General features: G+C 57.8%; 1 protein-coding gene across 1 annotated transcript in view; it reads left to right on the top strand.

Annotated features, from left to right (window-relative positions):
* Positions 1-27,445, top strand: part of MYO7B (myosin VIIB) — a 71,734-nt gene that overhangs the window by 41,242 nt on the left and 3,047 nt on the right. Inside the window, exons 19-40 of the mRNA XM_027082536.1 lie at positions 430-514; positions 2,118-2,336; positions 3,162-3,332; positions 4,197-4,406; positions 4,541-4,708; positions 7,917-8,044; positions 11,942-12,068; positions 14,125-14,244; positions 14,627-14,800; positions 15,389-15,616; positions 16,912-17,079; positions 20,111-20,228; positions 20,316-20,442; positions 21,514-21,680; positions 22,669-22,850; positions 23,671-23,801; positions 24,119-24,276; positions 24,435-24,588; positions 25,107-25,262; positions 26,105-26,210; positions 26,996-27,109; positions 27,335-27,422. Of these exons, the coding sequence (XP_026938337.1) occupies positions 430-514; positions 2,118-2,336; positions 3,162-3,332; positions 4,197-4,406; positions 4,541-4,708; positions 7,917-8,044; positions 11,942-12,068; positions 14,125-14,244; positions 14,627-14,800; positions 15,389-15,616; positions 16,912-17,079; positions 20,111-20,228; positions 20,316-20,442; positions 21,514-21,680; positions 22,669-22,850; positions 23,671-23,801; positions 24,119-24,276; positions 24,435-24,588; positions 25,107-25,262; positions 26,105-26,210; positions 26,996-27,109; positions 27,335-27,422 (3,299 nt within the window). The remainder of the gene's footprint in view (positions 1-429; positions 515-2,117; positions 2,337-3,161; positions 3,333-4,196; positions 4,407-4,540; positions 4,709-7,916; positions 8,045-11,941; positions 12,069-14,124; positions 14,245-14,626; positions 14,801-15,388; positions 15,617-16,911; positions 17,080-20,110; positions 20,229-20,315; positions 20,443-21,513; positions 21,681-22,668; positions 22,851-23,670; positions 23,802-24,118; positions 24,277-24,434; positions 24,589-25,106; positions 25,263-26,104; positions 26,211-26,995; positions 27,110-27,334; positions 27,423-27,445) is intronic.

The following is a 27,445-nucleotide window of genomic DNA, read 5'->3' as shown; positions in this document are numbered from 1 at the left end:
TTCAGAGATCTTTGGGGGAAATGAGGAAATTTACTCTCCTCGCTCTAAAAACTGGACTGTCCTCGGGAATTCCCTGGAGGTCCAGTGGTTAGGACTCCTCGCTTCCACTTCGGGGGGCACAGATTCAATCCCTGGTTGGGGAACTAAGATCCCGCAAGCTGTGTGGCGTGGCCAAAAAAAATAAAGAAAAGAAAAAGAAAAAAGATCAATTTAAATAAATAAATAAGAACTGAGCTGTCCTCATTCACAAATTTAGTTGTTGGCAGTAGATTTTAAGTTCCTAACCTGTCTGTCTTTCAGCCTATAAAGGCTTCTGGAAAAGAAATATTGTAGGCATTCATTTCCTCTCTTCCTTCAAAATCAGTTTTCCCCCCCAAAGGCTTTAAAATGTCTGTGGTTGTTACGACTGACTTGCATTTCCGCTTCTAGGAAGGAGTTCCTGAGGCAGAGGCGGGCAGCTGTGACCCTCCAGGCCTGGTGGAGAGGCAACTACAGCCGGAGGAACTTCAAGCTGGTGAGAGACTCACGTGGGAGGCGGAGCCTGCGGGAGCAGCCGTCCAATTAGAAACGAATGTTGGCGTGCGTTTGTGACTGTGAGAGCTGGGGCAGGAAGCGTCCCATCAGCCACAGGCATGATCCAGACCTCAGCACCCCACACACTCTTCTTAGCATAGTGTCAGGTCACACAGTTTGCAGGTTTCAAAGCGTTCTCCTGCAGAATTTGGGGCATCTCCAGGGCTAGAATGAGATGTCCTGCTCTGAAATTAGATGGTGGCTTTTCTTCCCAATTTCCAGGCAACAGAATAAGTTAATGGATTGATTATTTTCTGTTTCAAGCATTTTTTCCTCGACCACAGGCACTGCTAACGAGTGTTTGCGCAACAAGCCAACCAGAGCAACCTTGAACCGTGTCCTATGGGGCCTGTTGGACTGCTTGCCTTGGTCATGGCTGCGACTGTGGTTGGGACATGCCGTGGTCACGTCAGCAAAACTGACCCACACCTGTCCTCATTCCGTGCTCACAAGGGCACATTGGCAACTGACATGGATGGAAAGGCTCCTTGGGACCTGTTGCTCTGTGTGCGTCATTTTATTATTTTTTTTCCTAAATTTCTTAGGTGTCTTTTTTTTTTTAATACATTTATTTATTTTATTTATTTATTTTTGGCTGGGTTGGGTCTTCGTTGCTGCGCACGGGCTTTCTCCAGCCGTGGCTCGCGGGCTCTAGAGTGCCGGCTCAGTAGTTGTGGTGCACGGGCTTAGCTGCTCCGCGGCATGTGGGATCTTCCCGGACCGGGGCTCGAACCCGTGTCCCCTGCATTGGCAGGCGGATTCTTAACCACTGCGCCACCAGGGAAGTCCCCATTTTATTTATTATTAAGCCAACGCTGTATGCCGAGGAACCGAGGCATAGGGAAATTAAGTCATTTCCCCAAGAGCACGCAGTCAGTAAGCAGCAGAGCTGGAGTTGGGATGTGTGTCTGTGTGACTTCCAAACCTGTAAGATGAAGCATGACCCCTCACACCTGGCAGCCGTTAGGCTGGTCTTTCAGAAGCCAACAGGAGCCATCCCAGAGGCTCAGGGACTGCTGTGGCCTAGGGTGTGTTTGCAGCATAGAAGCAGGTACTCATAGTTTATCATTTCCTCCTTATTTTCAAGATCCCTGAGGGATTAGCTTGATGGAGCCGGCCATAGGCCTCCACACAGGTACTCCAGCTGCACACAAGCTGGCTGCACTTGGCGGCAGGTGTGAAAAGCAAGGCCTCTGGAATCGTATCACGCGTGTGACACGCAAACTAGTTCTCTGTTACTGGTAGAACTCCCAGGAAACTACTTTATTATTGACGCCATTTAAAAAGACTTCGTTAGCGCTAATTTGATGCCAGGCTCTGGTCTAACTGCTTTACAAGTGTAACTAACTCACTTAATATGCTTGTACTCACAGGCACATAAAATATTAGCACTAGCGCTTATGCCGTAAAGCAGGTAACTGTAAAGCTGATTTGTGAGGACGCCTTGCCCCTTGCTCTCTGTCCCCTCGGGAAGGCCTTTCTCTGCTCTGTGCCCTGCTGGGCCCAGGCCTCTCTGTGAGTGCCCGTCCTTCTTGCCTCCGCAGATCCTCCTGGGTTTTGAGCGTCTGCAGGCCATTGCCCGGAGCCACCTGCTGGCAAAGCAGTACCAGGACATGCGGCAGAGGATTGTCCAGCTGCAAGCCCTCTGCAGGGGCTACCTGGTGCGCCAGCAGGTCCAGGCCAAGAGGAGGGCAGTGGTGGTCATCCAGGCATATGCCAGGGGCGCAGCTGTCCGGCGGAACTTCCGGCGGCAGAAAGCCAATGTAGGTGGTCACTGCCCTCTCGGGCAGATGGGAGGTGGCTGGGCCCAGGTGAGGGAGGGTAGGCGGAAGGAATGGGCAGCAACATAGGGCTCTCGCCAGACACTTCTGCCCCCTCCAGGTCCAAAAATACCAAGAAATACCAAGAGGAGCCTTCAAGAGAGTCCTGGCAAGAGAGGTGGGAGGGCAGGGAACAGGGGAGCGGCGCCGAGCTGCATATCCCTGAGTTTTGAAATTTCACCCTTGCGTGATCCCATTTCCTCCATTCGGAGAGCATCTGAGACTCTGCCTCACTCCTCAGAACTTGCTCATTTGGCAGTGGTGATAAGGAAAGAGGGCCTAGGATGAAGTCTTCCCCTGCTCCGTAGATGAAAATGGGTCCACGGGGCACAGTGCTAGTACAGTGGCCAGAGCAGGAAAGAGTGCAGAGCCCCAGACATGTCAGCAGCGTGTTCCTGCCCCCACATGGCCCCAGACGGGGGCAGGCCCAGGGCCCCCTCCCAGGGGAGCCTTGGTACTCTTTGTGAAGGGACCAGGTGGGCCTGAGTGGGTTTTGCAGCTAGGTTCTGGGGGTGTTCAGGCTTTGGCGTGGTACCCTGTGTGGACAAGCAAGCACCTCCCCTCTCTGGACCTCTAATTATCCGCTGGGAAAGGAGAAGCCCAGGCTGGTGGATCTCCAGTCCCTGTCACTTTTAAAACCTAGGATTTTAGAGGGAAATGTATTGATTTGGACAAATATGGCGGGAGGAGGTTTATTTGGCTCCCGGGAGGGGCTTGCCCCAGCCGGGCCTGTGGTAACCGTGCCCCCCCCCCGGGGTGTCTGTGCAGGAGTCTCTGGTCATCCCTGCTGCAGAGCAGAAAAGCCCAAGCGCTGTCCCCCGCAGGAAGCGTAAGTCCATCTACGACACTGTCACCGACACGGAGATGGTGGAACAGGTGTTCGGCTTCCTGCCTTCCCTGATGGGCGGGCAGGAAGGCCAGGCCACACCGCACGTCGAGGTAAGATAGGCCCTGCCGGCCCAGCAGCGAGGGGTGCTGTGTCCAGGGGCCAACCTCTAGGCTTTCCTGAAAAGCCAAGACTCAGCTCGGGGAGCCGATGGAGTAGGTAGGTATTGAAGTGAGTTCTGCGGTCCTGGGCGAAGATGCAGGGAAAACAGGAGCGAGGGTCTCTGTGGTCAAACCCTTTCAAGTTGAGCAGGTTTCTTACCTGCAAGACTTCCTAGAGCCTTTACTGCGCGAATGTCATTGGACTTTCAATCGGGCAGCGTTTCCCGCGTGCGTTTGGCCCCCGTCACAGAGCACGTCACTGCCGCTCTGCAGTATGTGACCTGGGGACCCGAGGTAGAAAACGCACGGCAGGAGGAGGGCGTGTCTGATTTGGGGGCAGCTCCGGAGCTGTCCCGTTGACTCGCACCGCATCCTGCTCTGGGCCAGTGACCTAGGGGCCCCCCAAGGTGCTCATGCCTCCCCCTCCCCCCGCCCAGGCTCCCCCCCCACCAACACAAATCATCTGTGCAGTGCGGCCAGCCCGGCCCCCCTCCACTGGAGGAGCATTTGACAGAAGCAAGCAGGAAGCGGGTGGGGAGTGGGGGGTGTCTGGAGAGCCCAGGTCTGCAGGCAGAGGGTGCCAGATACCTGGGGCTTTCACACCGAGGCCTGCCCAGCACCCGGCAGCCCACCAGGGGCCCACCGAGGGTGAGGGTCGGGGAGGTCCCCAACACAAGGGGCAGTGGATAATTCTGCACCCCGTCAATAACCAGACAGACCCTTCTTGGGGCTCCCTGGCCCCCAAAGATGCACACGCTGCCAGGTCACATCTGAAAGGACAGCAGACCCTTGTCCCTCTCTCTCACTGGCACCCAGGATCTGGAAGAGAGGACCCAGCAGCTACCCGAGGTTGACCTGGACACGGTCCCCATGATGGAGGAGCCCGAGGAGGACGCAGACGGCCTGGCCGAGTACACCTTCCCCAAGTTCGCCATGACCTACTTTCAGAAATCAGCCAGCCACACACACATCCGGCGGCCCCTCCGATACCCTCTGCTTTACCACGAGGAGGATGCCGACTGCTCGGTACCTGGTTCTCTGGTTTCTAGTGGCTCAGGCCTCCCCCTGGTTCAGCGGGAACCAGGCACGGACGGGGTTCTGTGGGCTCCCTGCTGCGTGGAGCTGGCTTCCAGCTGGGCACTCTGTCCCTGTCTCCCCAGGCCGCCCTGGCTGTGTGGAACATCATCCTGAGGTTCATGGGTGACATCCCGGAGCCCGTGCTCTTTGCCAGGAACACCCTGCGTGGTGGCTCGGTGATGCCGCAGACCCATGACACCCCGGGCAGGGAGAGCGGTGCCCAGCCTCCGGCACACGGCGGATCCACACAGGTGCGCAGTGGGCGGGGGCACAAAGGGCGTACTCCCTTCCGGGGTCCCCAGGCCCCGGAAGCTGGACTGGAAGGGGGAGGCAAGACGTGGAGTGAGCATCGCCTGCTGGACCCAGGGGCCCCCGAGGCTTTTCAGTCTTGAATGGCGCTCAGGAACTCATGAGTCAGGCATCACACCCAGGACTTTGTGAATTCATACAGTCATCATAGGAGAGGATCTCCCAGGTTCTGAACACTGGGCTTGACCTGAACATTGGACAGTAATACTAACAACAGATGTTATGACTGACTGGCGACGTGCTATGTGCCAGTTGCTTGTCTTCAGTTAATTTCCAGTGGAGCCATCCCTACAAGGTAGGGATCATTAAGTTTATTGTAGCTAGAGAAACTGAGAAGTGAAGTGACTTGTCCCCAGAGCACTGTGAATACGTGTGACACAGCTGGGCTTTGAATCCATTCTGCTGAATTCAGAGACCAAATTCCTTACCCATGTTCTGCCCTGTCCTCTGATGGAAGGTTAATTCACATCCATGTTTGGTCAGAAGTCCTTCCTAAAGCCCTGGTTTCATGATGTCATCTTAGTGGAATTAACCAAAATAGTTCAAAGGAATGACACAGCAGTGATAGCACTCGGGCCCACCAGCATTAGGAGTCCCACGATTGCCTATGATTCTGACACCAATTCCAATGTATGTGGATTTTTCCCCACACCAAGACTTCTCAGTACCAGCTGGGTGTCCTACAGTTCAACTCAATCCTGACACTATCTGTCTGGAGATGGCGTCTGATTCCACAGATGAAGGGCTCCATCCTTCAAGATGACCCCTGCTTCAGCACAAGTCCAGATTGTTCCTCATTTGCTGACCCACTGGCTATAATCAGAGGTTCCCACGACACCCTCCTTGGGTTTAATTTGCGAGAGTGGCTCAGAGAATTCGGAGCAACATTTTACTTACTATGTTACTGGTTTATTATAAAAGGATACAACTCAGAACAGCCAGATGGGAGAGATGCATAGGGCATGGTGTGGGGAAAGATTAAGACGCTTCTATGGGGAATTCCCAGGTGGTCCAGTGGTTAGGACTCCATACTTTCACTGCTGAGGGCCTGGGTTCAATCGCTGGTCGGGAAACTAAGATCCCACAAGCCACACGGTGCAGCCAAAAAATAAATAATAAATAATAGGGGAAAAAAAAGAAGCTTCCATGTCCTCTCCAGGCACCACTCTCACTAAACCTCCAAGTGGTCACCAACCTGGAAGCTCTCTGAACCCTGTTCTTTTGGGGTTTTCCGCAGGCCTCATTACACAGATACGATGGATGAAATCATTGGCCGCTGAGCCAGCTGAACTCAATCTCCCGCCCCTCCCCCTCCCCTTGTCCCCTGGCAACCAGACCCACCCTTAGGTGCTTTCCAAAAGTCACCTCATTAACATAAAAAGACACCTTTATCATAGGAAATTCCAAGGGTTTTAGGAGCTCTGTGCCAGTCATGGGGACAAAGACCAAATATATATTTCTTATTAGAAATCACAATATCACAGTGCCCCATACCTCAGCTCAGATAGCTGTGAGGTCCTGTGTGCAGACCAACTGCATAGACATCTAAGGGAGTCTGCAGCCTGGCATCACGTGGCCAGATCTGGTCCAGGGATTACATGGAAGTTGCCCAAACTCAAGCCCTGACTCCCTGACCTCTAGAGATGTGGGCTCTGCAGAGTGTAATAGTCATTCATTGCTGTGTAACAAATTACCCCCTAAATTTGACAGCTTGAAACAGCCCACATTCATTATCTCAGACAGTTTTTGAGGGTCAGGAACAGCTTAGCTGGTTAGTTCGGGCTCAAGGTCTCTGGTGAGGTTGCAGTCAAGCTGTCATCTCCAAGCTCGACTGGGGCTATGGGATCTGCTTCCAAATGACTCCCTCACATAGCTGCTGGCAGGAGACCTCAGCTCTGGCCACCTGGGCCTCTCCGTGGTGCTGCCCGAGTGTTCTCACATATGCTTCCTCCACAATGAGTGACCTCAGAGAGACAGCAGGAAGGAAGCTTCAATGCCTACATGCCACGGTGGGTGAGAATGTCAGGAGGCAAGGGCCACTGGGGGCCACCTGGGAGACTGGCCACCTCTCAGGGAGGGGATGCTGGGAGGTGGTCCAGCCACTGGCACCTCTGGAAGGTGAGCACAGGGAGGACTGGCTTCCCAGAGGTCAGATCTCGAATGTTCCTTCCTGCACACTTATTAAGCACCCACTGTGTGCCCCCCGAGGAGGAGCAGTGGGCTGAGTGAGCCTTGCCCACCCTCGCCCGCCAGCCTACCATGTTTTATGTTTGTCCCCTGTGTGGCAAACCAGTTTTAGCCCAGCCAGAAGCTGGTGCCCAGCCCTGGACCCGGTCCCACATTGAGCTCTAATTTTGGCAGCAACTTCTCATGACACCATCAGGACAGGGTGTGACCCCTGCCTAAGGAGACTAGCAGATCACGATGGCTGGGGGCAGACCCCCCCCCCCCCCACCCAGACCAGGCCTCGCAGCTTAGAATCTTCTCATCTCTGGGAAAGCCCTACCTTGCAGTGGGTGGAGTGTATTCCAATTCATCCACCAAATTGTCACAGAGAATGACCATAGCCTGGGGCTGTCCTGGGCACCTGGGCTCAGACCCAGCCCGCTTGGCTGGCGAGAGGTCCAAGCTTTGGAATCAGGACAGTCCTGAGCCCTCCCAGAGGGTGGGTGACTGGCCGAGCAGCTTTTGTCCAGTTTCTCACTTTCCCTCGCCTCTGTTTCCTCACTCAGCTGTGAGGATGGCAATGCACACCTGTCAGTGTTGCACAGCTCGGTCAAGATGAGGGGCTGCTCGGCGCTTTGTCAATCGGCTGGGAAATGGCTGGGGGATCTGGAGACTAGCCCCACCCTAGGCACTGTTGGGTCAGATTGGGAGGTGCTACCCCAGCTCACCATCCCTCAAGAACTGTCTCCATCCACAGAGGCCCAACCACAGGGACAGAGGGACCAAGGACATCTCCTCCATGAATCTGAAGCGGTCCTCCAGGGTCACGGGCCAGGTGAGCCCAGGGACAGGGGACCTGGGCCTGTCCCCAGCTCTGCTGCCCGCTGGCTGGCCTGCGGCAGCATTCCAGGCTTTCGCCCCGGTTTCCTCCTTTGCAAATGGGAAGAATCTCAGCTGTCCTGACTGCCGCCTTTGGGTTTCAAGGTGGCCAGCCAGCTGAATATCAGGGAAGAGGCATTTGATCCTGACGAACCCATCTCAGACCGACCCATGTCCAATCTGGAGAAGGTGCAGTTCATTGTGGGTTATGCCATCCTGCGGCCCAGCCTCAGGTCAGTCCCCACCCCCGTCGCACCCCATTCAGAACATGGGACCCCTCATTGGCTCTCAGCCCATGGCTGCAGCCCTGTCCTGCTCCCTACCCTGGGGCCTGCAGGCTGGGTCTCAGGACAGCAGACGTTATCATCAAGGGTTCTCTATTTGCTCTGGGTTAAAACCCCTGGGTGAAACCCAGTTTTAGGAAGACAAATTCATCATGGGCTGGTGATTCATTTGATAACCAGCTTTAATGCAAGTCCGTTTAAATGGGCAAGTCCCTCATTTATGTTACATGTATTTTACTTTATATACAATTTGCTTTACAGGAATTGTGTTTTTATAGAAATTTAAAGAACCATGTATACTGCTATCAGGGACAGACTACTGTATCTCAAGGGTTCACATATTTTAAGTTATTATTTTTCACCAAATTGGGGGAATTTGGGGCATTATTTCTTCAAATGTTTTTTTCTACTTCATTCTCTCTCTCTTTTCCTTTGAACTCTAATTAAACCTATGGAAGACTTTTATATTATCCCTCACATCCCTGAGGGTCTGTTCGTCCCTGCTTTCTTTTTTTCTCCTCTGTTCTTTAGATTGGGTAGTTTCTATTAATCTATCTTCACATTCACTGATTTTTCTTTGGTCTTCCCCAGTCTGCTATTATACCCATCCAACATTTTTTTTTTAATTTCAGATGTTGTATTTTTCAATTCTAGAGTTTGCAATTGGTTCTTTTTTATAGTTTCTGTTTCTCTGCCAAGATATCCTGTTTGTTCATTCACTATGAGCATAGTGTCCTTTATATCTTTGAGCACAGTTATGATAGTTATTAAACCTTTTCTGATAAATCCAATATCTGGTTCATCTTGGGGCCAGTTTCCACTGATTGCCTTTTCTCTTGAGAATGGTCATGTTTTCCTGTTTCCTCATATGTCCAGTACCTGACTGTTATTTTCTCAGAAATCTAGTACTTTGGGATTGTATCCTAGACATTTGGGGATGATATGTTTAGAGACTCTGGAATCTGTTGTATTCCTTCAGAGAGTGTTGACTTTTCATTTTGGCAGACAATTAACTTGGGTGGATTCAAACTCTGCCTCCCTTTGGTGAGCAGCACCTGGAAACCCTGTTCAGTTATTTTAGCCTTTGCTGGACTACCTGGAGTCTTCCCCACACATGTGTAGATCAAGGGTGAGCCAGAGATTCAGGAAGATTTTATATGCAAAATGTAGGACTGCTTTTCTTTGGCTGTCTTCATTACAGGATTTCTGTTTTCACTTTCAACTGCTGTGGGTACCCAAACTCTGTCTTCTGGTTCTTCAAGCCAGTAAGACTAGCGTTTTAGCTGCCTGCATGACACTAACATGGCAACTCTTCCAACTTAGTTGGTTCTACTGGTAATTCTCTCATGGTTAGTCCTCACTGGCCACCACACCCTCCAACATGGCAGACCCATATAAGATGATTGTGGGTTCTTCAGATACCCTGTAGACACTTCCACACAGTCCTGACCCCAGCTGGGGCCAATACTGTCTCAGAGATCCCTTGACGTTCTCTGTCATCTCTAGACCCTAATGGAACATACCACAGCCTCTTAACCACTGGGACCCTCTGGAATGATGGTTGGCCTGCTTGTGTGGATCCCAGCAAGATGCCTGAAGCCCAGCTCCTTCCATGGCCTCCTCTTGGTCAACCGACACCCATCCACGCTTGCCCCACCAAACTGTACAAGTGCAGTACCCTGGGGTGGTCCAATGGGCTGCTGGGGCTCATCATGCCTCAGATGGGGAGTGAGATGGGTCCCGTCTCTAGCAGACAATCTCCATCTCCATTAGCAGTTCTCCTGGGTCCCCCCTCACTCCCCCTCACTTAGATGTAGTGAAGATGAGCCAGAGATCTCTCTACTCCCATGAAGTCGCTTCCAGGAATCACCTTTCAAATTTCTCACCTTCCTTTATGCAGGCTGGAGATGGCGTGCTGGCTGGACTGGTTCTGCCATCTTTTAGTAAATCCTACAAGAGTGTATCTCTTTAGAATATTGAGTATTATCATCTGTTTATCCTTGGCTTTGGAGTCTTAGCCAAATTCCAAGACAAAGCAAATGCCCCACTTCACATCCAGCCACACGTTTGATAAATGTTTATTAAGTACCTGCTCAGGGCCAGGCCCTGGCCTGTGGGCTGGGGATGTAGAGATGAAGGCAACGTGTCTCTGTCCTCAAGGAGCCCATCCTTTAGTTGGGGAGCATGGGAGGACCCGGAGACCCACAATAACTGCCTGTGCTAAGGTGTTGATCCAGTGGGGGCACCAAAAAAGAGTAGGGCCAGGTGGGGTGGGAAGGAGGAGGGGTGTTCGCTAGACAGAGGGAGAGGGTGATCAGGGTCACAGAGTTCTGAAACAGCCTGAGGGTCTGGAATTCCGGATGATTTGTCCCAGCTGGGGCCCGGAGTTTGAATTCAATCCTTAGAGCACAGGGAAAAGCTTTAAGAGAAGACCATGATCATAGATGACTTCCAGAAAGATCTTCCTGGCAATGACATGGAGGGATGGAGCCTGGGGGTGGGAGGCCAGGAGAGGGCTGCTGCAGAGCTGATGAGGGAGCCCAGGGAGCAGAAGTGGAGAGCAGGGGACAGAGAAATTTTCCAGGAGACAGATAGTAGGATGTGGTGGCTGATGGGTGGAGTCTGGGGTGGCCCCCAGATTTCCCATCTGGGAGAGTGGTTGATGGCAGTGCCTGCAGAGGCTGCAGAAGGAGGAGGTCTGCTGGGACTGACTGTACTGGCCCAGGAAAGCTGGCCGTGCACATCTCCTCTGAATTCTGTGGTCAGCAACGTGACATTGGTAGCTTGAAATCAGCACTGGTGGGAATATTTACACCACAGAAATTGGCAAATGCAATGAATTTCAGGGCTTTTTCCCCCAGAAGAGTTGGTTGTTAAACATTTAGGAGCATACCGCTGTGTAATTAGGGGAAAGATGGTGGTCTCTGGATGTGTGAGGTTGGAGAGGCTAATGTGACACTTTTATAAGTCGATAGAGGCTTGAGTCAGCAGGGAAGAGTGGAGGAAAGCCCCTTCCCCAAGAGGACACAGAGAAGAGAGGCTCATGAGCCTGTGGGAATGGGAACTGATCAGGAGGTGAGGAGTTGAGGGGTTCTCCCTTGAAGTCCCCACTCTCCTCCCTGCAGTGGCGGGGTGGGGGGTGCTTCATTCAGGGGAAGGGGGAGGACCTCTAGGCAGAGGGAAAGGTTTGAAATAACTGTGAGGTTGGGGAAAGGAACAGATCAGATTGGGCTGATCTACTAGGAGCAGGGCTTTGGCTGGAGACCCCTCGGCCCTCCCTGTAGCTGTGACCCACAGCTGGAGGGTCAAGGTGCTGTGAGCAGAGTGGGTGAGGGCGGGAGCAAAGGCCCAAGGGGCCGAGATGACTGACTGGGAGGCCGGAGGGCTGAGGCCTTGGGAAGACAGGAAACAAGGGCTATCAGGAACGGGGGTGCAGAGGGACTTCCCTGGCGGTCCAGTGGTTAAGACTCCACGCTCCCAATGCAGGGGGCCCGGGTTCGATCCCTGCTCAGGAACTAGGTTCCGTGTGCCGCACTAAGACGCAGCACAGCCAAATAAATAAATAAATATTAAGGGGGGAAGAAAAAGGAGTGGGGCTACAGAGCCCACTGGGGAGACATTGGAGGGAGCACAGTCCTGGGAGATGACAGGGTCCACGGTGGGCCTGGATGTGAGGAGGTGAGGGTGTGCAGCAAAAGCAATTGGAGGCGAGGAGGCTGGAGGTCCCCCTGCAGACATGTCTGCCCCTAGGGGTGCAGAAGGAGCTGTGTGCCCCTGTGCCCCGTTCTCCTCTTCTCCCCCAGAGCCAGCCCCCTGCCTGGCCTCCCAGCGCTCCGTGTCTTTTAGGGACGAGATTTACTGCCAGATCTGCAAGCAGCTCTCGGAGAACTACAAAACAAGCAGCCTGGCCCGGGGCTGGATCCTGCTTGGCCTGTGCCTGGGCTGCTTCCCGCCCTCCGAAAGGTTCATGAAGGTGGGAAGGGCCGGGGGCAGGGGCTGAAGGCGGGGGCAGCACGGGTGGGCCCGGGGCCCTGGAGCAGGTCCAGACATCCTGACGCATGCATGGCCCAGTTCTCCTGCTAGTGCAGGCCAGGATGGGTATCAGTGCCTGGGCTTCTTTGAGCCTCAGTTTCCCGTCTGCAAAAAAGGATGCTCCTTCCAACCTCTAATCAGGATCTGCAGAGTCATCTTACCTGGGCTCAGTCACCAGGAGACAATGAGACAATCAATGGGTGCAGTGGGCATTGAAAAGGCAAAGGGGTCTAAGGAGTGAGCACCAACCAGAGATTGGCTGCAGCATCTCTCTCTAGGCCTTAGAACTAACAAGGGAGGTGCTTTCAAGTGTTGGAGGCCCCAGCCTTTGCTACTCTAATATACCTTTTGGTTCTGATGATAAAAATAATATGTAGGGGGCTTCCCTGGTGGCGCAGTTGTTGAGAGTCCACCTGCCGATGCAGGGGACACGGTTCGTGCCCCAGTCCGGGAAGATCCCACATGCCGCGGAGCGGCTGGGCCCGTGAGCCATGGCCGCTGAGTCTGCGCGTCCAGAGCCTGTGCTCCGCAATGGCAGAGGCCACAACAGTGAGAGGCCCACGTACCGCAAAAAAAAAAAAAAAGTGTAATATGTAGGATATGAAGAAAATCTAGAAAGAAAATAAAAGTCATCCCCACACCCAGAGGTAACTTCCATTACAATTCCTGGCCTTTTGTGGTGTGATAGGGTCATACTTGGAATCACATAGAAAACAATATCACTACCTCTTGTCCCTTCAGGGACAGCAGGAAGTGTGGTCACCCTGGCCATCTGCCCTAGGCCCTGGGCCACCCTTGACACCAGTAAACCCTTCCAGGCTGCATCTCCTCAAAGAATCTCTCTGAGAGACAAAAAAGTTTTCAATGCCTTGTTTCAGCATCTTATCAAACATATTTTGAACATCGGCTCTCCTGCAGCTTTCACTTATCTTATGTGTCTTCTCATGTCATAAACTGTTCCCAAATGGCTGTGCTAATGCCATCTGTTAGTGCTGTCCCAGCGTGTATTTCACTCATTGATGGACATTTAGGATCCATCTTCCAATTGCCCATCACCATAAACACCACTATGATTAAAAACTATAGGGACTTCCCTGGTGGCACAGTGGTTCAGAATCCGCCTGCCAAAGCTGGGGACATGGGTTCGAGCCCTGGTCCGGGAAGATCCCACATGCCGCGGAGCAGCTAAGCCCCTGCACCACAACTACTGAGCCTGTGCTCTAGAGACAGCAAACCACAACTACTGAGCCCACGCACCACAACTACTGAAGCCCATGCGCCCTAGAGCCCATGCGGCACAACTACTGAGCCTGCATGCCACAGCTCCTGCAACCCGCATGCACTAGGGCCTGCGTGCCATGACTACTGAGCCCACGTGCTGCAACTACTGAAGCCCGCGTGCCTAGATCCCGTGCTCTGCAACAAGAGAAGCCACCACAATGAGAAGCCCGCGCATCACAACAAAGTGTAGCTCCTGCTCGCCACAACTAGAGAAAGCCCACGTACAGCAACGAAGACCCAATGCAGCCAAAAGACTAAATAAATTTAAAAAATGAAAAGCAAAAAAACCTATATATCTCCCTTTATCACAGGTTTGAATTATTAAGTCGAAGAGTGTACTTTTTAAACTATGTACTATTTAAAACATATTGACAAATGACTCCTCAGAAATGCCATGCAATTGATATTTCTTCTCACAGTGTGAGAGCCCCATGTCAATACACCTTTGCCAACACTATTATCATTTTTATTTTCATTTAAAAATTTTTTCCAGTTTTACTGAAATATAATTGACATATAACATTGTTCAAGTGTAGGGTGTACAGTGTAGTGATTTTAGATAGGTGTGTATTGCAGAATGATTGCCAAGTAAGGTTAGTTAACACATCCAACATCCATAGTTACAATTAGTATCACAGTTTCTAGAATCTGGACAGCAAGTAGAAAGTGTCCTCTATTCTAAGTGTCTTCATCCCCTTCCCTTCCTCGCCCACCAGTATCTGCTGAACTTCATTGGTCAAGGGCCAGTCGGCTACGGGCCCTTCTGTGCTGAGCGCCTGAGACGCACCTGTGCCAACGGGGTGCGCACGGAGCCGCCCTCCTGGCTGGAGCTGCAGGTAGGGGCGAGAGACGGTCCATGTGGGGTGGTGCCAGCCGTCATGGCTCTTCCAGCTCATGGGGCTGCCGGCAGGAAGTGTGCACTCCGGGCCCGTCCACCGCCTTCTGTGCCTGTGGTCCCTGGGCGCGGCCCTGGCCCAGTCTGTCAGTTCAGTAGCAGATGTCCGTTGGCCAGGACTTTTGTTAACTCCCTGCCGAACCGGGTGGGGCTTCAGAAGGCTCCTCCCCCTGGAACCCACAGGGATGAGCCAGCAGGGGCAGCATGTTGAGAAGAGGGGATGGTGGACCGGCCTCCCATCCCAGGGTTCCGGGAGCACCAGCGCCGGCAGCTGAGTCCAGGAGCCTCCCGGGTAGAGGACCTGAGTCTTCGTCTGTCCCCAGGCTGTCAAGTCCAAGAAGCGCGTCCCGATCCATGTGACCTTGGCGACTGGAGAGAGCCTGACCGTCTCGGTGGACTCAGCCTCGACGTCTCGGGAAGTCTGCCTGCACATCGCCCACAAGCAGGGCCTCAGCGACCACGTGGGCTTTTCCCTGCAGGTTGCCGTGTACGACAAGGTACTGGCCAGGGGGTCCCATCTACCACCCGCCTATCAGCCTAGCCACCGCTCGCCTTGCCGGCTGCCAAACAGATACGAACACAAACTCCCGCTCACAGACATGCCTCCTAACCAGGCAACGTGCCCTCCTGCCCCAACACTCATGCGCTCAGCCCAGTGGCTGTACCTCGGCCCCAGACGGTGTCACAGGCACACTGGTAGGTCCCCCCCCACATCCTGCTCCAAGCCCCCCACGCTGGGAGCTCAGACTCCCATGTAGCAGTGCGGAGGTCACACCAGCACTGCCCCACCTGAACCCCACATCGTCGCCCCCCCAGATGCCCTGACGCCCATGCCCACAGCCTCAGACCGAGACGTGCTCACGCCAACCAACCAATCAGTGTTCTGACCCCATCACGTGGGCATGTGCCGCCTGTGGGCGGGGCGGGCAGGGGGACAGTGTTGGGGGGGTGATTGACAGTCCACACCACGTGGGGAGGAGTCCCTCGGGCGTCCAGCGGGCTCTTGTCCTCCGTGTGCCAGGGGCAGGTGGGGCAGCCTGACATGCAGCAGTCACTCACCCCTGCCGCCCCGATTCTGGCCTCAGTTCTGGTCCCTGGGCAGCGGGCGCGACCACGTGATGGACGCCGTGGCCCAGTGTGAGCAGCTGGCCCGGGAGAGGGGCGAGAGCGAGCGCCAGACGCCCTGGCGCCTCTACTTCCGGAAGGAGTTCTTCACCCCGTGGCATGACTCCCGGGAGGACCCGGTCAGCACCCGCCTCATTTACCACCAAGTCCTCCACGGAGTCCGGTCCGGCGAGTACAGCTTCGAGAAGGTGAGGGGACCGCGGCCGTCAGGGCCCTGAAGACCCACCCATCAGACAGCCTGAGGAAGCGCCCTGTTCCAGCGCAGGGGCGGCAGGGACAGAGCAAGGGCAGCTGGGCTGCGGCCACCAGAGATGGCCATGGGGAGCTGGAGGGCAGGCCGCCAGGGGAGAGGAGCGGGCCCGGGGGTGCGTCCGCCAGTGCAGGTCCCTGGGCCCCTCTGGGCGCAGCTGTCCCTGCCCGGCCGCCTCCATCTCTTCCCTCAGCCATAGGTTTGCTCAAGCCGCTGGGGTTTGGGGCACCTGCAGCAGGTGGGGAAGCCCTCCCATCAGCCCCGAGCCCACCTGGCCTCACCACGGCAGCTGCTTATGGGGCAGCAGGGCCTGGGGGTCAAGAACATGGCCTTGGAGCCCCAGCACTTGAGTTCAGGTCCCACCTGTGCTTCTTTCTGGCAGTGTGACCTTGGAACTTCAGGTCACTTCTCTGAGCCTCTGGCCCTCACCTGGAAAGTGCAGAGTCACCTGAGCTTTCTGTATGTTTGTGAGACTCGAGGGAAGGGAGCTTGTGCACCGGAAGCCCTAGGGCAGCACTGCACCTGTTCGGTGGGTGCAGACCTCCCGGGCCTGAATCAGAGGATGTTGCCCTGGGGGGTCGGAGGCAGCCATGGCAGCCCTGGAGGCCTGCCTGGAATGGGGCAGTGGGCAGGGAGAGTCAGGGGTGAGGGGAAAAGGGGGCCCGGAGGGCAGGCAGCTGGGTGGCCGGGCAAGGTTCTGGTCTCCCGGGAAGCCCTGGGCTGCTTGGAGCAGGAACCCTGCTCTGTGCTGTGCATGCTGGGGTCTTACACAGGCTTCCACCCACATGAGCCCTGCAGAGGCCGTACAGGGGTGGCCACTGGTCACCTTTGCTCAGTGAGGACTGGGGGAGACAGGGTGAAGGCCTCGCCCACACTCACCCCACTCAGACAGCAGTGTTTGGGGCTCCACCCAGGCCTCAGAGCTCCCTCCCACACATTCTCTGGCTCCGGAGGGCTGAGAGAGGGGCACAGGGGATCCCCCCTTGTCCTCAGGCAGAGGCCCCGCAGGGCTCAGGCCAAGGCTGCTGGGAGGTCCCTGCCTGCCAGCCGGAGCCCAGCCCGCATCGGGGCCCAGTCGGGGCTCGCGGAGGTTCTGCTGTGTTGGGGGAGGGGCAGGTCCTGCCTAGCGGAGGTGGCTGGTCACCTCTGCTGCGCCGGGGCGAGAGCGTCCTGGGGGAGGGTGGGCTCTCAACGCCCCCCCTCCCCCCGCTGTGTGTCCCCCGGGCTGTGCAGGAGAAAGAGCTGGTGCAACTGCTGGCCCAGTGCTGCGCCGTGCAGCTCGGCGCCTCGGTGAGGAGCCAGGCCGTCCAGGAGCTGCTGCCCAGCTGTGTCCCCCCCAAGCTCTACAGGACCAAGCCCCCAGAGAAGTGGGCCAGCCTGGTCACCGCCGCCCTCGCCGAGGTCAGCTCCCCAGAGCCTGTGCACTCGGGCTGTGCAGCTCTTTATGGGGGCCCTGGGGGCCCTGGGGTGTGTAGAGCGGGTGGAGACCCCGTGACGAGTCCCCACTCATGGGGGGTTGGGAGACTAACTTGCCACTCAGCAGAGCCCTGTCTCTTCAGGTTTAAAGAGTCTCGCTCAGGTCCACTCCCTCTGACAGGCCCGTTCCGTCTTCCCTCCTCCTTCCACGGTGGCATCCTGCCATAGGTCAGGGCAGCTCAGCCCTGCACTGGTCTCCACTGCAGTGTCGGGCTGGGCCCTGGCCTTCCGGCGCGGGAGGGCATCCCCAGCTGCTGACCGCGAGCGCGCCCTTGCCTCGGCACCAGTCCCGCCCTGTGAGGCCCCATCCTGGCCCAAGCCTTACGGTGTCCCCTTGCTGGGCCCTGTGTGCCCGGGGCTGGCTCTGGACAGCAGGGAGGGCTGCCCCTCTTCTACCCCTGCTTGGTCAGCCCGTACCAAGTGAAGGTGGCTCCCGGAGGCTCACAGCCTCGTCCCCTAGCCTCTACCTGCACCTCCCAACACCCACTCATGTTCTCGGGATCACCCGCACCAGCGGAGGTTTCTGCTGCTCCTAAACTTCCACCCCAAGAAGGGACAAAGACAGGCTGTCTGATTCCGTCCCCCTGTCTCTCTTCCCCTCCCCACAGGGCTGTCCCAAACCCGGCCCTCTGTCAGAGCCTCCTTCCTCATAGGGTGTTTTGCTCTGCAGCGTGGCCTGAGGGTGCAAAGGCATCTCTGAGGACCTGGCGGGCTGGTGCAGCTGCTGCAGGAGCGCTGTGCACGGGGGGTTACTGAGGATACAAGCCTTTGGTTAATGCCTCCCCTGCATTAACTTGCACTGGGGGCCAAGAAAGAACACGACAAGCAGTGGGAAATACGAAGGCAACATGGCGCTTGTCTGTCAGGGGTTGAGAGCCCAGTGGCAGGGGGATAAGCCCCGGGGGAGTGGCAGCAGGGGCCATCCGAGTGTGGAGAAGGGCAGGGAGGATGACCAAGCAACACGCTTTCCATTCTGGCAACACAGGAGGAGGTGCTCAAAGTGGGTCCGTAGACAAGGTTCCTGTACGCCTGTGGCAGGGGATGCAGCTTGGTCTTTCCTGCTCTTCGGGTGTCACAGTGCACAGCCCTTAGGAAAGGCTCTAAGAAGTCCTGCAGGACAGAAGCCTGATTGTCCTACCCAATGTTCCCCGCACAAGCTTGACCACATATGTTCTGTTCCACAAGGCAGAGGCTAGCATCCCTTGGGGACAATCCTTGAACGGGAATTTGGGGAAGCAAACCCTGTTGGTTGTTCCTGTTGTTTCCCAGCCTGAGTGGATGTGTTTACAGGGGAGAGACCATGGACGTTTTAGGGCTAGTACGAGACGGAGGGGAACAAGAGATGCACACAACCCCAGATGAACATGAGTGAGAAGTGGCTTCGTAATTTGGGAAGGGCAGTTGGGGTGAGAGTAAAGAATTAGGAAATTCACACCACACTTTTTCCAAAGTGGACATAGTTTCACTGATTTTTTTCCATTAAACACTTAAAACCTGGGCATTACCAAATAAACCAGAAAATACAGACAAATACAAAAACAGGGAAATCACCAATAATATCACATCAAAGAGCTCATCCCTCTTACGCTTGTGACGTGTGTCCTTCTAGACTGCCTTATTCACATGTACACAATGGAGACACGCATATGATTGGAGTGAGAGAAACACGCCTTTTTTTTTTTGGCTGTGTTGGGTCTTCGTTGCTGCGCGTGAACTTTCTCTAGTTACGGCGAGCGGGGTCTACTCTTCCTTGCAGTGCGCAGGCTTCTCATTGCGGTGGCTTCTCTTGTGGAGCACGGGCTCTAGGCACGCGGGCTTCAGTAGTTGTGGCACACAGGCATAGTTGCTCCGAGGCATGTGGGGTCTTCCTGGACCAGGGCTCGAAGCCGTGTCCCCTGCATTGACAGGCAGATTCTTAACCACTGCACCACTAGGGAAGCCCAAAACATACCTTTTTAAAAAATAAAAATAGGATTATCATTAGATAACTTTAAAACATGCTTCTTTATTCACTTAATAGTTTGCGGCCCTACTTCTGTGTCACTAAATACCGACCTCTCTGTTTTTAAGGGCTGCATAGTACTGTATTCATGAATTATAATTCACTTTACTGATTCCTACTGATGAATGGTAAGGTCATGCCCCCTTTTTCACTGTTAAAACAGCAAGGTGAACCTCTCTGTAGATACACCTTTTCTATGTTTGCCAGTTATTTCATCAGGATCGATTTCTAGAAAAGGGATTTCAGAGCATGTGACTGTTCTAAAATCCCTGACACCCGTCGCATACTGCCAAGTCTCAGGTAGGATGTATCAACTTACATCCCCCAATCCAGTATCTGAATGTTACCCAACCACCTTTTAAAGTAGGAACCAGAGAAATAACATTTTATTCAGCAAATTAACAAGAAAGCTCAGTTGGGTGTTACAGCCAGCGATGAGCACAGAGCAGTGAGATGGGGAGAGGAAAGGGTGAAGGTGGGGGAAAGCCGAGGACCCTGAAAGATGCCTCCCGAACGTGCAGACGAAGAGCTCCGCAGAGGAGAGGCAGAGGGGCACCAGCAACACACAGACACACACACCGTGGCTGGCCTTGGGCACGGGGCAACATGCAGCCCCTTGAGGCCAGTGTTGGCGAGAGCCCGCCTGAGCCCGCAGACGGGGGCCTGCAGACAGGGGCCCGCAGACACCTGCACGTGACCCTCACAGGCTTCCAGGCTGAGGCAGGAGCCTGGCCCTACAGCCTCTGGAGCTCTGATGCTGAGGAGGGGAAAGCCTCCCTTCCTTCTCAAGACCGCCCACCAGAGCCTCCCACCCAGCCCTCACCGGCACTGGCCTGGCTTTAGGCAGAGGCTTCCCAGAATGATCGAGCAAATGAGCACCCTGGACGCTGGGTGAGCAGTTAGGTGGGGGGTGATGAGCAATGGAGGTGACACGTCACCGTGTCCTCCGAGCAGGCCCCATACACCCAGAAGCAGACCACGCCGCTGGCCGTGCAAGAGCAGGTGGTGAACACCGCCTGCCTGAAGTGGCCGCTGCTCTTCTCCCGGCTATTTGAAGTCACCACACTCTCAGGTAACGGTGTCTGACCGGGTACGAGGGTGCCGCTGGGCCCACACCTCGGGCCAGCCCAGGCTTCACACTTCTGTCTCCTTCCGCCAGGCCCCCGACTGCCCAAGACTCAGCTGATCTTGGCTGTTAACTGGAAGGGGCTGTACTTCCTGGACCAGAAGGAGAAGATGCTCCTAGAACTCTCTTTCCTGGAGGTCACAAGCCTGATCACCAACAGGTGGGTGCCCTGAGGGAAGAGGCCCCAAATCTCTCTCTCCCCACAACCTCAGCCCGTGGGGGCTCCAGGAGAGACAGGGAGAGGAGGAGGGACATCGTCCCTGGGAGCCCGGCTGGCTCATACCACGTCACACGCGTGGTGTGATGGCCGCTGGATCGGGACCCACCTTCCACTGTCCCAGGGCCAGCACTGTGTCTGCACATCACGCGTTGCCTTCTCAGGCTTCCTTTAGAACCCAGGCCCCCTGGAAAGGGGCACATAAGCTTGCAGCCTCCAGGCTGTACGTTCACTTACAGGCTCCTTCCCTTCTCACAGCGGGGGCAGCACTCACTCGGAGGTGCCAGCCTTCTGGGAGAGGGAGCGAGGGACAGGGCTGCGTGTGCAGGGCACAGAGCAGCAGGAGGGCGGCCTTGCACGCCTGATGGGACCTCGGATGCCCTGTCCCTGTGCTCTCCACGGCTCTCACCTTCTGAGAAGGCCTCCATGCCCTTCGGGGAGGCCTGCGTGTGCCCTGCCAGAGCCCCTGATTGGTTAAAGCACAGCCCGGTGTGGCCACTGTGGTCAATAACAGTGCGTGCAGGGCGCAGGCTGGCCACCACTTACTGAGGCTGACCGTGCTGGGTGCTCTCTGCCATGCCAGTAAGTCCCCCCAGCACCCCCAGTCTGCAGATAAATAAACGGAAGCACATAGAGGCTGGGTAGCTCGCCCAAGCTCACCCAGGCTGGTGCTCCATCTCAGCGCCACCGTTCTTTGCGGTGGCCCCATGGTGGCCCTCCACGCTGGCCACCACCTTGCCTGCCCGGAGCTGACCCCACAGACTGGGGCTCAATACCACCACTGCGTTTGGAGCCCATGGGAGCCTAAGCTGTGGCCCACCTGCCCACACACACAGCGGGGCCTGGGACCGGGGCAGACCTGCTCTCAGCCCCTGGCCCTGCCATGGCTCTGGACTCGATGCTCGGTTTCTTCATCTGTAACTCAGGCGGGTCACCCCGCCCAGGCTGTCGAGGGGCTGACCCAGGGGGAGGGTGGAGTAGACCTCTGGTCACATTGCCCCCTTTCCCCCTCAGGGAGGCCCAGGGTGGGCAGAGGCTGGTGCTCGTGACGCTGCACGAAGAGGAGTTCAAGTTCAGGTCCTCCAGCAGCGTGGCCATCGCCGAGCTGGTGGCCATGTTTCTGGAGGGCTTGAAGGAGAGGTCCGTGTTCGCCATGGCCCTGCAGGACAGGAAGGCCACAGGTACCCAGCCAGGTGGGGAGGGGACCCGGTGAAGGTGGGTGGCTTGCTCGTGCCAGGTCCCGGTGGTGACGTGGCAGGCGGGGCACAAGGACTCGAGCAGAGAGAGGCAGAGAGGCCACCAAGCCCTCGGGGGGCAGCGGTAGGCAAGGCCTTCCCACGTGCAAGATGAGGAGACTCCAGGAGGGGTCTCAAACCCTCCAAAGCGAAGTGCGCTGAAGGCTGTCCTCGTGCTGGAAGCGTGGGGAGGGCCAGCGCCCTCACCTGCAGAGAACAGCTGGGCCACCCGCCCGTGCCTTGCATACCATCCCCACAGCTGCCCTGTTGTCCCATTTTACAGGCAAGGACTGGAGGCTCAGAGAAGGGACACAACTTGTCCAGGGCCACACAGCTCAGGAGGGGGGTTGGGGGCGGGGTGAGCCCGGGCAGTTGAGTCCTCGGCCACGGCTTCCCTGAGCACGGCTGGAAATCAGGCTTCAGGAGGGAGGTAGCAGGGGAGGGCTGTGCACAGGGTCTTAAGTGCAGTAAGAAACGTCAGCGGAAGCTTTGCCCCTGGGGCCCATTCCATCCTCACAACAGCCCCAGGAGGGAGGGATGACTTTCTTCATTTTACAGTTGAGGAAACAGGCTCAGAGAGGTCACCCAGCTCCCGGGCAGGCTTGGTGACTGCCAGCTGGTATTCTGTTCCCTTGGTCCACCTGCCTCCCGGCTTGCCAGCCATCTCCTTGTCAGGCATCTGAGCAGGTCTCCCCAGCTCCTGCCACCCCAGGCTCTGTGCCTGTCCAGGCCCCCTGAGGGCCAGAGCTCTGGGAATCCCACCACCAGCTCACTGTCAGGGTGGCCTTGGGCCCACTGCTCTGCATCTGCGTTTCCCCACCGGTCAAAGGAGATGGCCCACAGGGTGCCAGCCCAGCCTGTGGCCTCCGCTGAGCCCTTGGGAAACGGCATCTTCTCTGCCCCGTGTGTGTGTCCGTGTGACCTGGATTTGTAGAGGATGCCGCCCTCCTGCCCTTCAAGAAGGGGGACTTGCTGATCCTGACAGAGAAGCAGGGGCTGCTGACCTCTGAGAACTGGACCCTGGCCCAGAATGACAGGACCAAGAAGACGGGGCTGGTGCCCACGGCCTGCGTCTACACCATCCCAACGGTCACCAAGCCCTCGGCAGAGCTGCTGGTAACTCATGCTCCCCTGCCCTCAGCTGGGTACCCGTGAGCACCTGGGGAAGTGGCCGAGATGCCCGGCCTGGGGTCCTAGCTCAGGGGCCTGGGACCCACCTCACGGATCCCGGGCAATCAGGTCAGCTCTGCCGGCCCCATCGTCCTTCTGGGGTGACGGAGAGGCAGGAAGTGCTTGCGCAGTGAGTGCCTGGTGCAGCGCTCGGCATTTAGTAGGTGCTCAATCAGTGGGCATTCCTTCCACCCCTCCCACCAGGGACTGTCCTGGGGATGCATCCGTCCTTGTCTCAGCCACATTTAAACCCTGACCCGGGGGGCCACCCCACCCCAGCGCCCAAGACCAGCCCCCCAGGGGGACAGGACAGACAGGCCTTCCAGCGTGCATGTATTGAGCGCCAACTGCGTGCCCCGCGCCTGCAGTACAGGATTGAACACAGTAGTGTCCCCGCCCTCAAGGAGCACTGGGACGAATGACGACTTGATGGCAAGCGAACGGAGTGCCACCAAGGAGGAGTACCTGTTGTTATGGGAGCAAATCCTAGGACGGGGGTCTGCCCTGTCTGGGAAGCCATCCCTGAGGCACTGGCACTTGTGCTGAGGCCGGAAGCAGTGGGCCTGAGAGCCCGCTTAAGGGAAGGGAAACAGGCTCAGAGACACTGAGTCACTGATCCTGGGTCACACAGCAGGTGACACAAGAAGGGTAGACCCAGGCCTATCCAGCCCCATGGTCCGGCCCCTCCCGAGTCTCTGAGGCAACTAGGCTAGGAGGAGCTAGTGGGCAGGGGCTCCTGGACACCCACAGACCCGTGCCCTCACAGAGCTTGCTGGCCATGCCACCAGAGAAGCGGAAGCTGGCAGCCCAGGAGGGGCGGCCCGCAGAGCCGGCCCCCGAGGAGCAGCCTGAGGAGAAGCTGCACACCTTGGAGGAATTCTCCTATGAGTTTTTTAGGTGACTGCCCTGCCCACCCCCGGACCCCACCCCAAGCAGCCTCGCTCTCCGCTCCCCGGGGGCTGGAGGCCATGAAAGCAGGTGCACTGCCCACCTGGCCTCTCTGGGCAGGGAGGGGACCCTCTGACCCTCCCCCCACCACCCCGTTTCTGAGCTGAGAGCTGTGGGCACAGAGGGCATCCCTGTGGAGACCTGCACTGGAGCCCGGGGCTCTCTTGCCACTTTGTGCGTGGGGCTCATGGTGGGGAGGGGACAGAGAGGGGCACGGGCAGAGGAGGCGTGAGGAGGGCCCTCACCCCCGCCTCGATCCCTGACAGGGTCCCGGAGAAGGAGACGGTCAGCAGAGCCGTGCTGCCCCTGGCCCGGCCCCGGGGCCGCCTGTGGGCCCACTCAGCCGAGCCGCTGCGGCAGCCTCTGCTCCGGCGTGTCCACGCCGACGCCGAGCTGCGGGATGTCGCCTGTCGGATCTTCATCGATATCCTTTCCCGGCCAGCCTGCCCCAGCCCCGCAGCCCGCCCGCCAGGGGGCCGGATCTCCCAGGGCACAGCGCTGCCCCGGGGTCCGCGCGGGCCTGGGCTCGGGGGTCAGCGGTGACAGGCAGCCCCGCCGGCGCGTTCTCCTTGACGGCTGCACCCGTCCTCAGGTACATGGGCGACTACCCCTCTCGGAAGGCCTGGACCTCCCTGGAGCTCACCGACCAGATCTTCTCGGCGGCCCTGCAGGAGGCGGCCCTGCAGGACGAGGTTTACTGCCAGATCCTGAAGCAGCTGACGCACAACACCAACAGGTCTGCGGGGACCAGGGAGGGGCAGAGGGCACCGCACGCGCGGATTGCCATGCCCAGGGCCCCCTCAGGCCTCGCCCCAGCCCCCGAGGCTGTGTCCACTGTTCAGAGGGGGAGGCGGCCCCTCATAAGGGCGACCCTCGCAGTAACAGTGGGAAGGTTGGGACCCGGTGTGTCCCTGACTTCCTGGGCTGGCCAGAGCCGGGGGTGGGGGTGGGGGGAGGCAGACCTGCCCGGGCCCTGCCTCTCCGCCTCTCTCCTTTGTCTCCTGGGCAGGCCCTAGCCTCTCTAAACCTCAGCGCCCTACTCCACAAAACGGGCACGATAGCATCCCCTCCCCTCCTCGTGGGCAGGGAAGTCGGTGGCATTGGCAGCAGGGCAGCGGCTGCCTTGCCCAGGGCCTCAGGCAGGCCTCAGCTCATAGCATAAATCCTACAAAGCCCCATCTCCCCGAGGTGCCTGGCTGGCCCGGGCTTCCGGGAGGGGGCCCCTCCCGGGCCGACCAGCACTTCCATCTGCAGGCACAGCGAGGAGCGGGGCTGGCAGCTGCTGTGGCTCTGCACCGGCCTCTTCCCGCCTGGCAAGGCGCTGCTGCCCCACGCCCAGAAATTCATAGACACGCGGAGAAGGAAGGTGCTGGCCCCCGACTGCAGCCGCCGCATCCAGAGGGTCCTGAGGTGAGCCTGACAGCTCCTAGGCCCCCGGGAATGTCGGCCTGGGGATGCCGGGGGGCCCCGCAGGTCCTCCAGGAGCTCATGGTCCAGTGCGGACACCCGCCAGTGGAGCCAGACTCGGCTTCCTTTCTAGAAGCTGGTGTCAGTTTGTGGAGGCGGGACCAGGTCCCAGCAGCCGGGGAGGAAGATGGAGAGTGAGACCCCAGAGGGTTGCAGGGCGGCCAGGCTGGTCAGTGGAGGTTTCTGGCCATGAGCTCCTCCTGCCCCTGTGGCTGCCTGTCCAGGGCAGAGAAGGAACTACCCTGAGGCCAGAGGATGACCTTGATGTCCCCAGCCACCTGTGTGTCCCCCTAGCCCAGCCCACAGTAGGTGAGCTCAGACCCATCCCTGCCAGCCCGTCCTGCAGTTCCTCCCTGGCTCTGCCTGCCCTCCAGCCCTGGCTTGGTCTCCTGTGTCTATGCGAGAGGGTGGGGTGACCTGGTGAGCAGACGTGACAGTGAGCGGCAGCCTGGGTCGCAGTGGGGAAGGTGGGTGTCCCCATCCCCAACCCCCTGCCCAGCTGTGTGGGAATGAGAACACAACTCACCCTGCCTACTGGTGCCGGGCCCAGGACCCCTGGCCAGCCTGGGTCCCTTCCCCATGTGTGTCCTCAGAACCTCGGGGCACCTGGGAGTGAGGCCAGGCTCTAGGCCATGTGCCCAGCACCACAGGCAGGGCAGCCCCCCAGAACGGCGGTGGTCTCGGGGTTGGCTTTTGTTTTGTACCCAGCACAGAGCTTAGCTTAGAGGCTGGGCCCAGGTGAGGGTGTCGGGTGGCATGTGCAGCGCGTGCACTGTCTGCTCCAGGACGGGGCCCCGGAAGCAGCCCCCGCACCAGGTGGAGGTGGAGGCCATGGAGCAGAACGTCTCCCGCATGTGCCACAAGATCTGCTTGCCCAACAACACGAGCGAGGTGAGGCCCTGCGCCCCCCGGGGACCCGCAGCTGGAGCAAGGTCCCTCCCCACGGGGGTCACCCGAGGAGAGCCGGGAGACACCGCCCGACACGGCTGTTTCCAATATAGAGTGGATGGTCTCCCCTTCAGCGCTGTCCTAGCCCTGCCCCGTCTCCCCCGAAACTACCGCTTCGCCCCACCCCAGTCCCCATGAGCATGAACTGAGTGCTGGGCGCCCTCAGGTGCTCCGGGCCACACAGGGGAGGGATGGGCCCCGGGGAGGCTGGAGTGCAGTCGGGAGTCTGGACGTCCCAAAGGTGTGGGGGGGCATTCCAGGCTGGGCACAAGGGAGAAGAGGCCACAGGGCTGGGGGCCCCTCAGGCTTCCGACCCGGCCCCGGGACATGGTGAGCAAGGGCCGCCAATGGGGTGCCTGCGGACAGAGCCCAGTCGGCCTCTGGGGACGGCGGAGGGGACAGGTGGGAGGCGGGAGACCCTCGGCCAAGGGGCAGCAGTGGAGCGAGGGGGCCCTCACAGCCCTCCCCAAGCGGACTGTGGCCTTGACGAAGTTCCCGCAGTCTGGTGGCAGGCTCTCAGAGCAAGTTCAAAAGGCTGGGACTCTTGGGACCCCAAGACAGCGCCCCTGTGACCAAACAGCGCATACATCCGGCCAGGTTTCCAGAGGGGGAGTCTTGCCCTTCTCAGGACAGGGCAGGCGCGACCCCAGCCCCAGTCAGCAGGCTGTTGAGGGTCACCCCGGGCCGAGCCGCGTCCTGAGACGTTCCCCTGCCCCCTCTCTGCCCAGATGGTGGAGGTGGGCACCAACACCCGGGTGCGGGAGGTGTGCGACAGCATCGCCGCCCGGCTACAGCTCGCCTCCTGGGAGGGCTGCAGCCTCTTCATCAAGATCGCGGACAAGGTGCGCGGCCCAGCAGGCCAGGGGCCGGGAGGGAGGGAGGGCAGGCGGGCGGGCGGAGGTCTCCCACGTGCGCTGGGCCAGGCCCCCCGCGGCACACAGGGTGAAGGGACGTAGGCAGGAGGGGTCGGAGCCCCAGTGCGGCACCTAGCCTCCCAGGCCAGAGATGGGTCCCTGGATGCCGCACACCTGCATGCCTCCCTATGCCCTCCTCTCCACCCGCCCCAGGTCATCAGCCAGAAGGAGGGAGACTTCTTCTTTGACTCCTTGAGGCAGGTGGCCGACTGGGTGAAGAAGAACAAGCCCCAGAAGGAAGGTGAGGGGCAGGCAAGGAGGGGC

The sequence above is a fragment of the Aethalodelphis obliquidens genome, unplaced genomic scaffold, assembly GCF_003676395.1.
Source record: "Aethalodelphis obliquidens isolate GAN/ISIS:26980383/991018 unplaced genomic scaffold, ASM367639v1 scaffold47, whole genome shotgun sequence".
NCBI classification, from domain to species: domain Eukaryota; kingdom Metazoa; phylum Chordata; class Mammalia; order Artiodactyla; family Delphinidae; genus Aethalodelphis; species Aethalodelphis obliquidens.
This window is presented reverse-complemented; position numbering and strand designations above follow the sequence as displayed.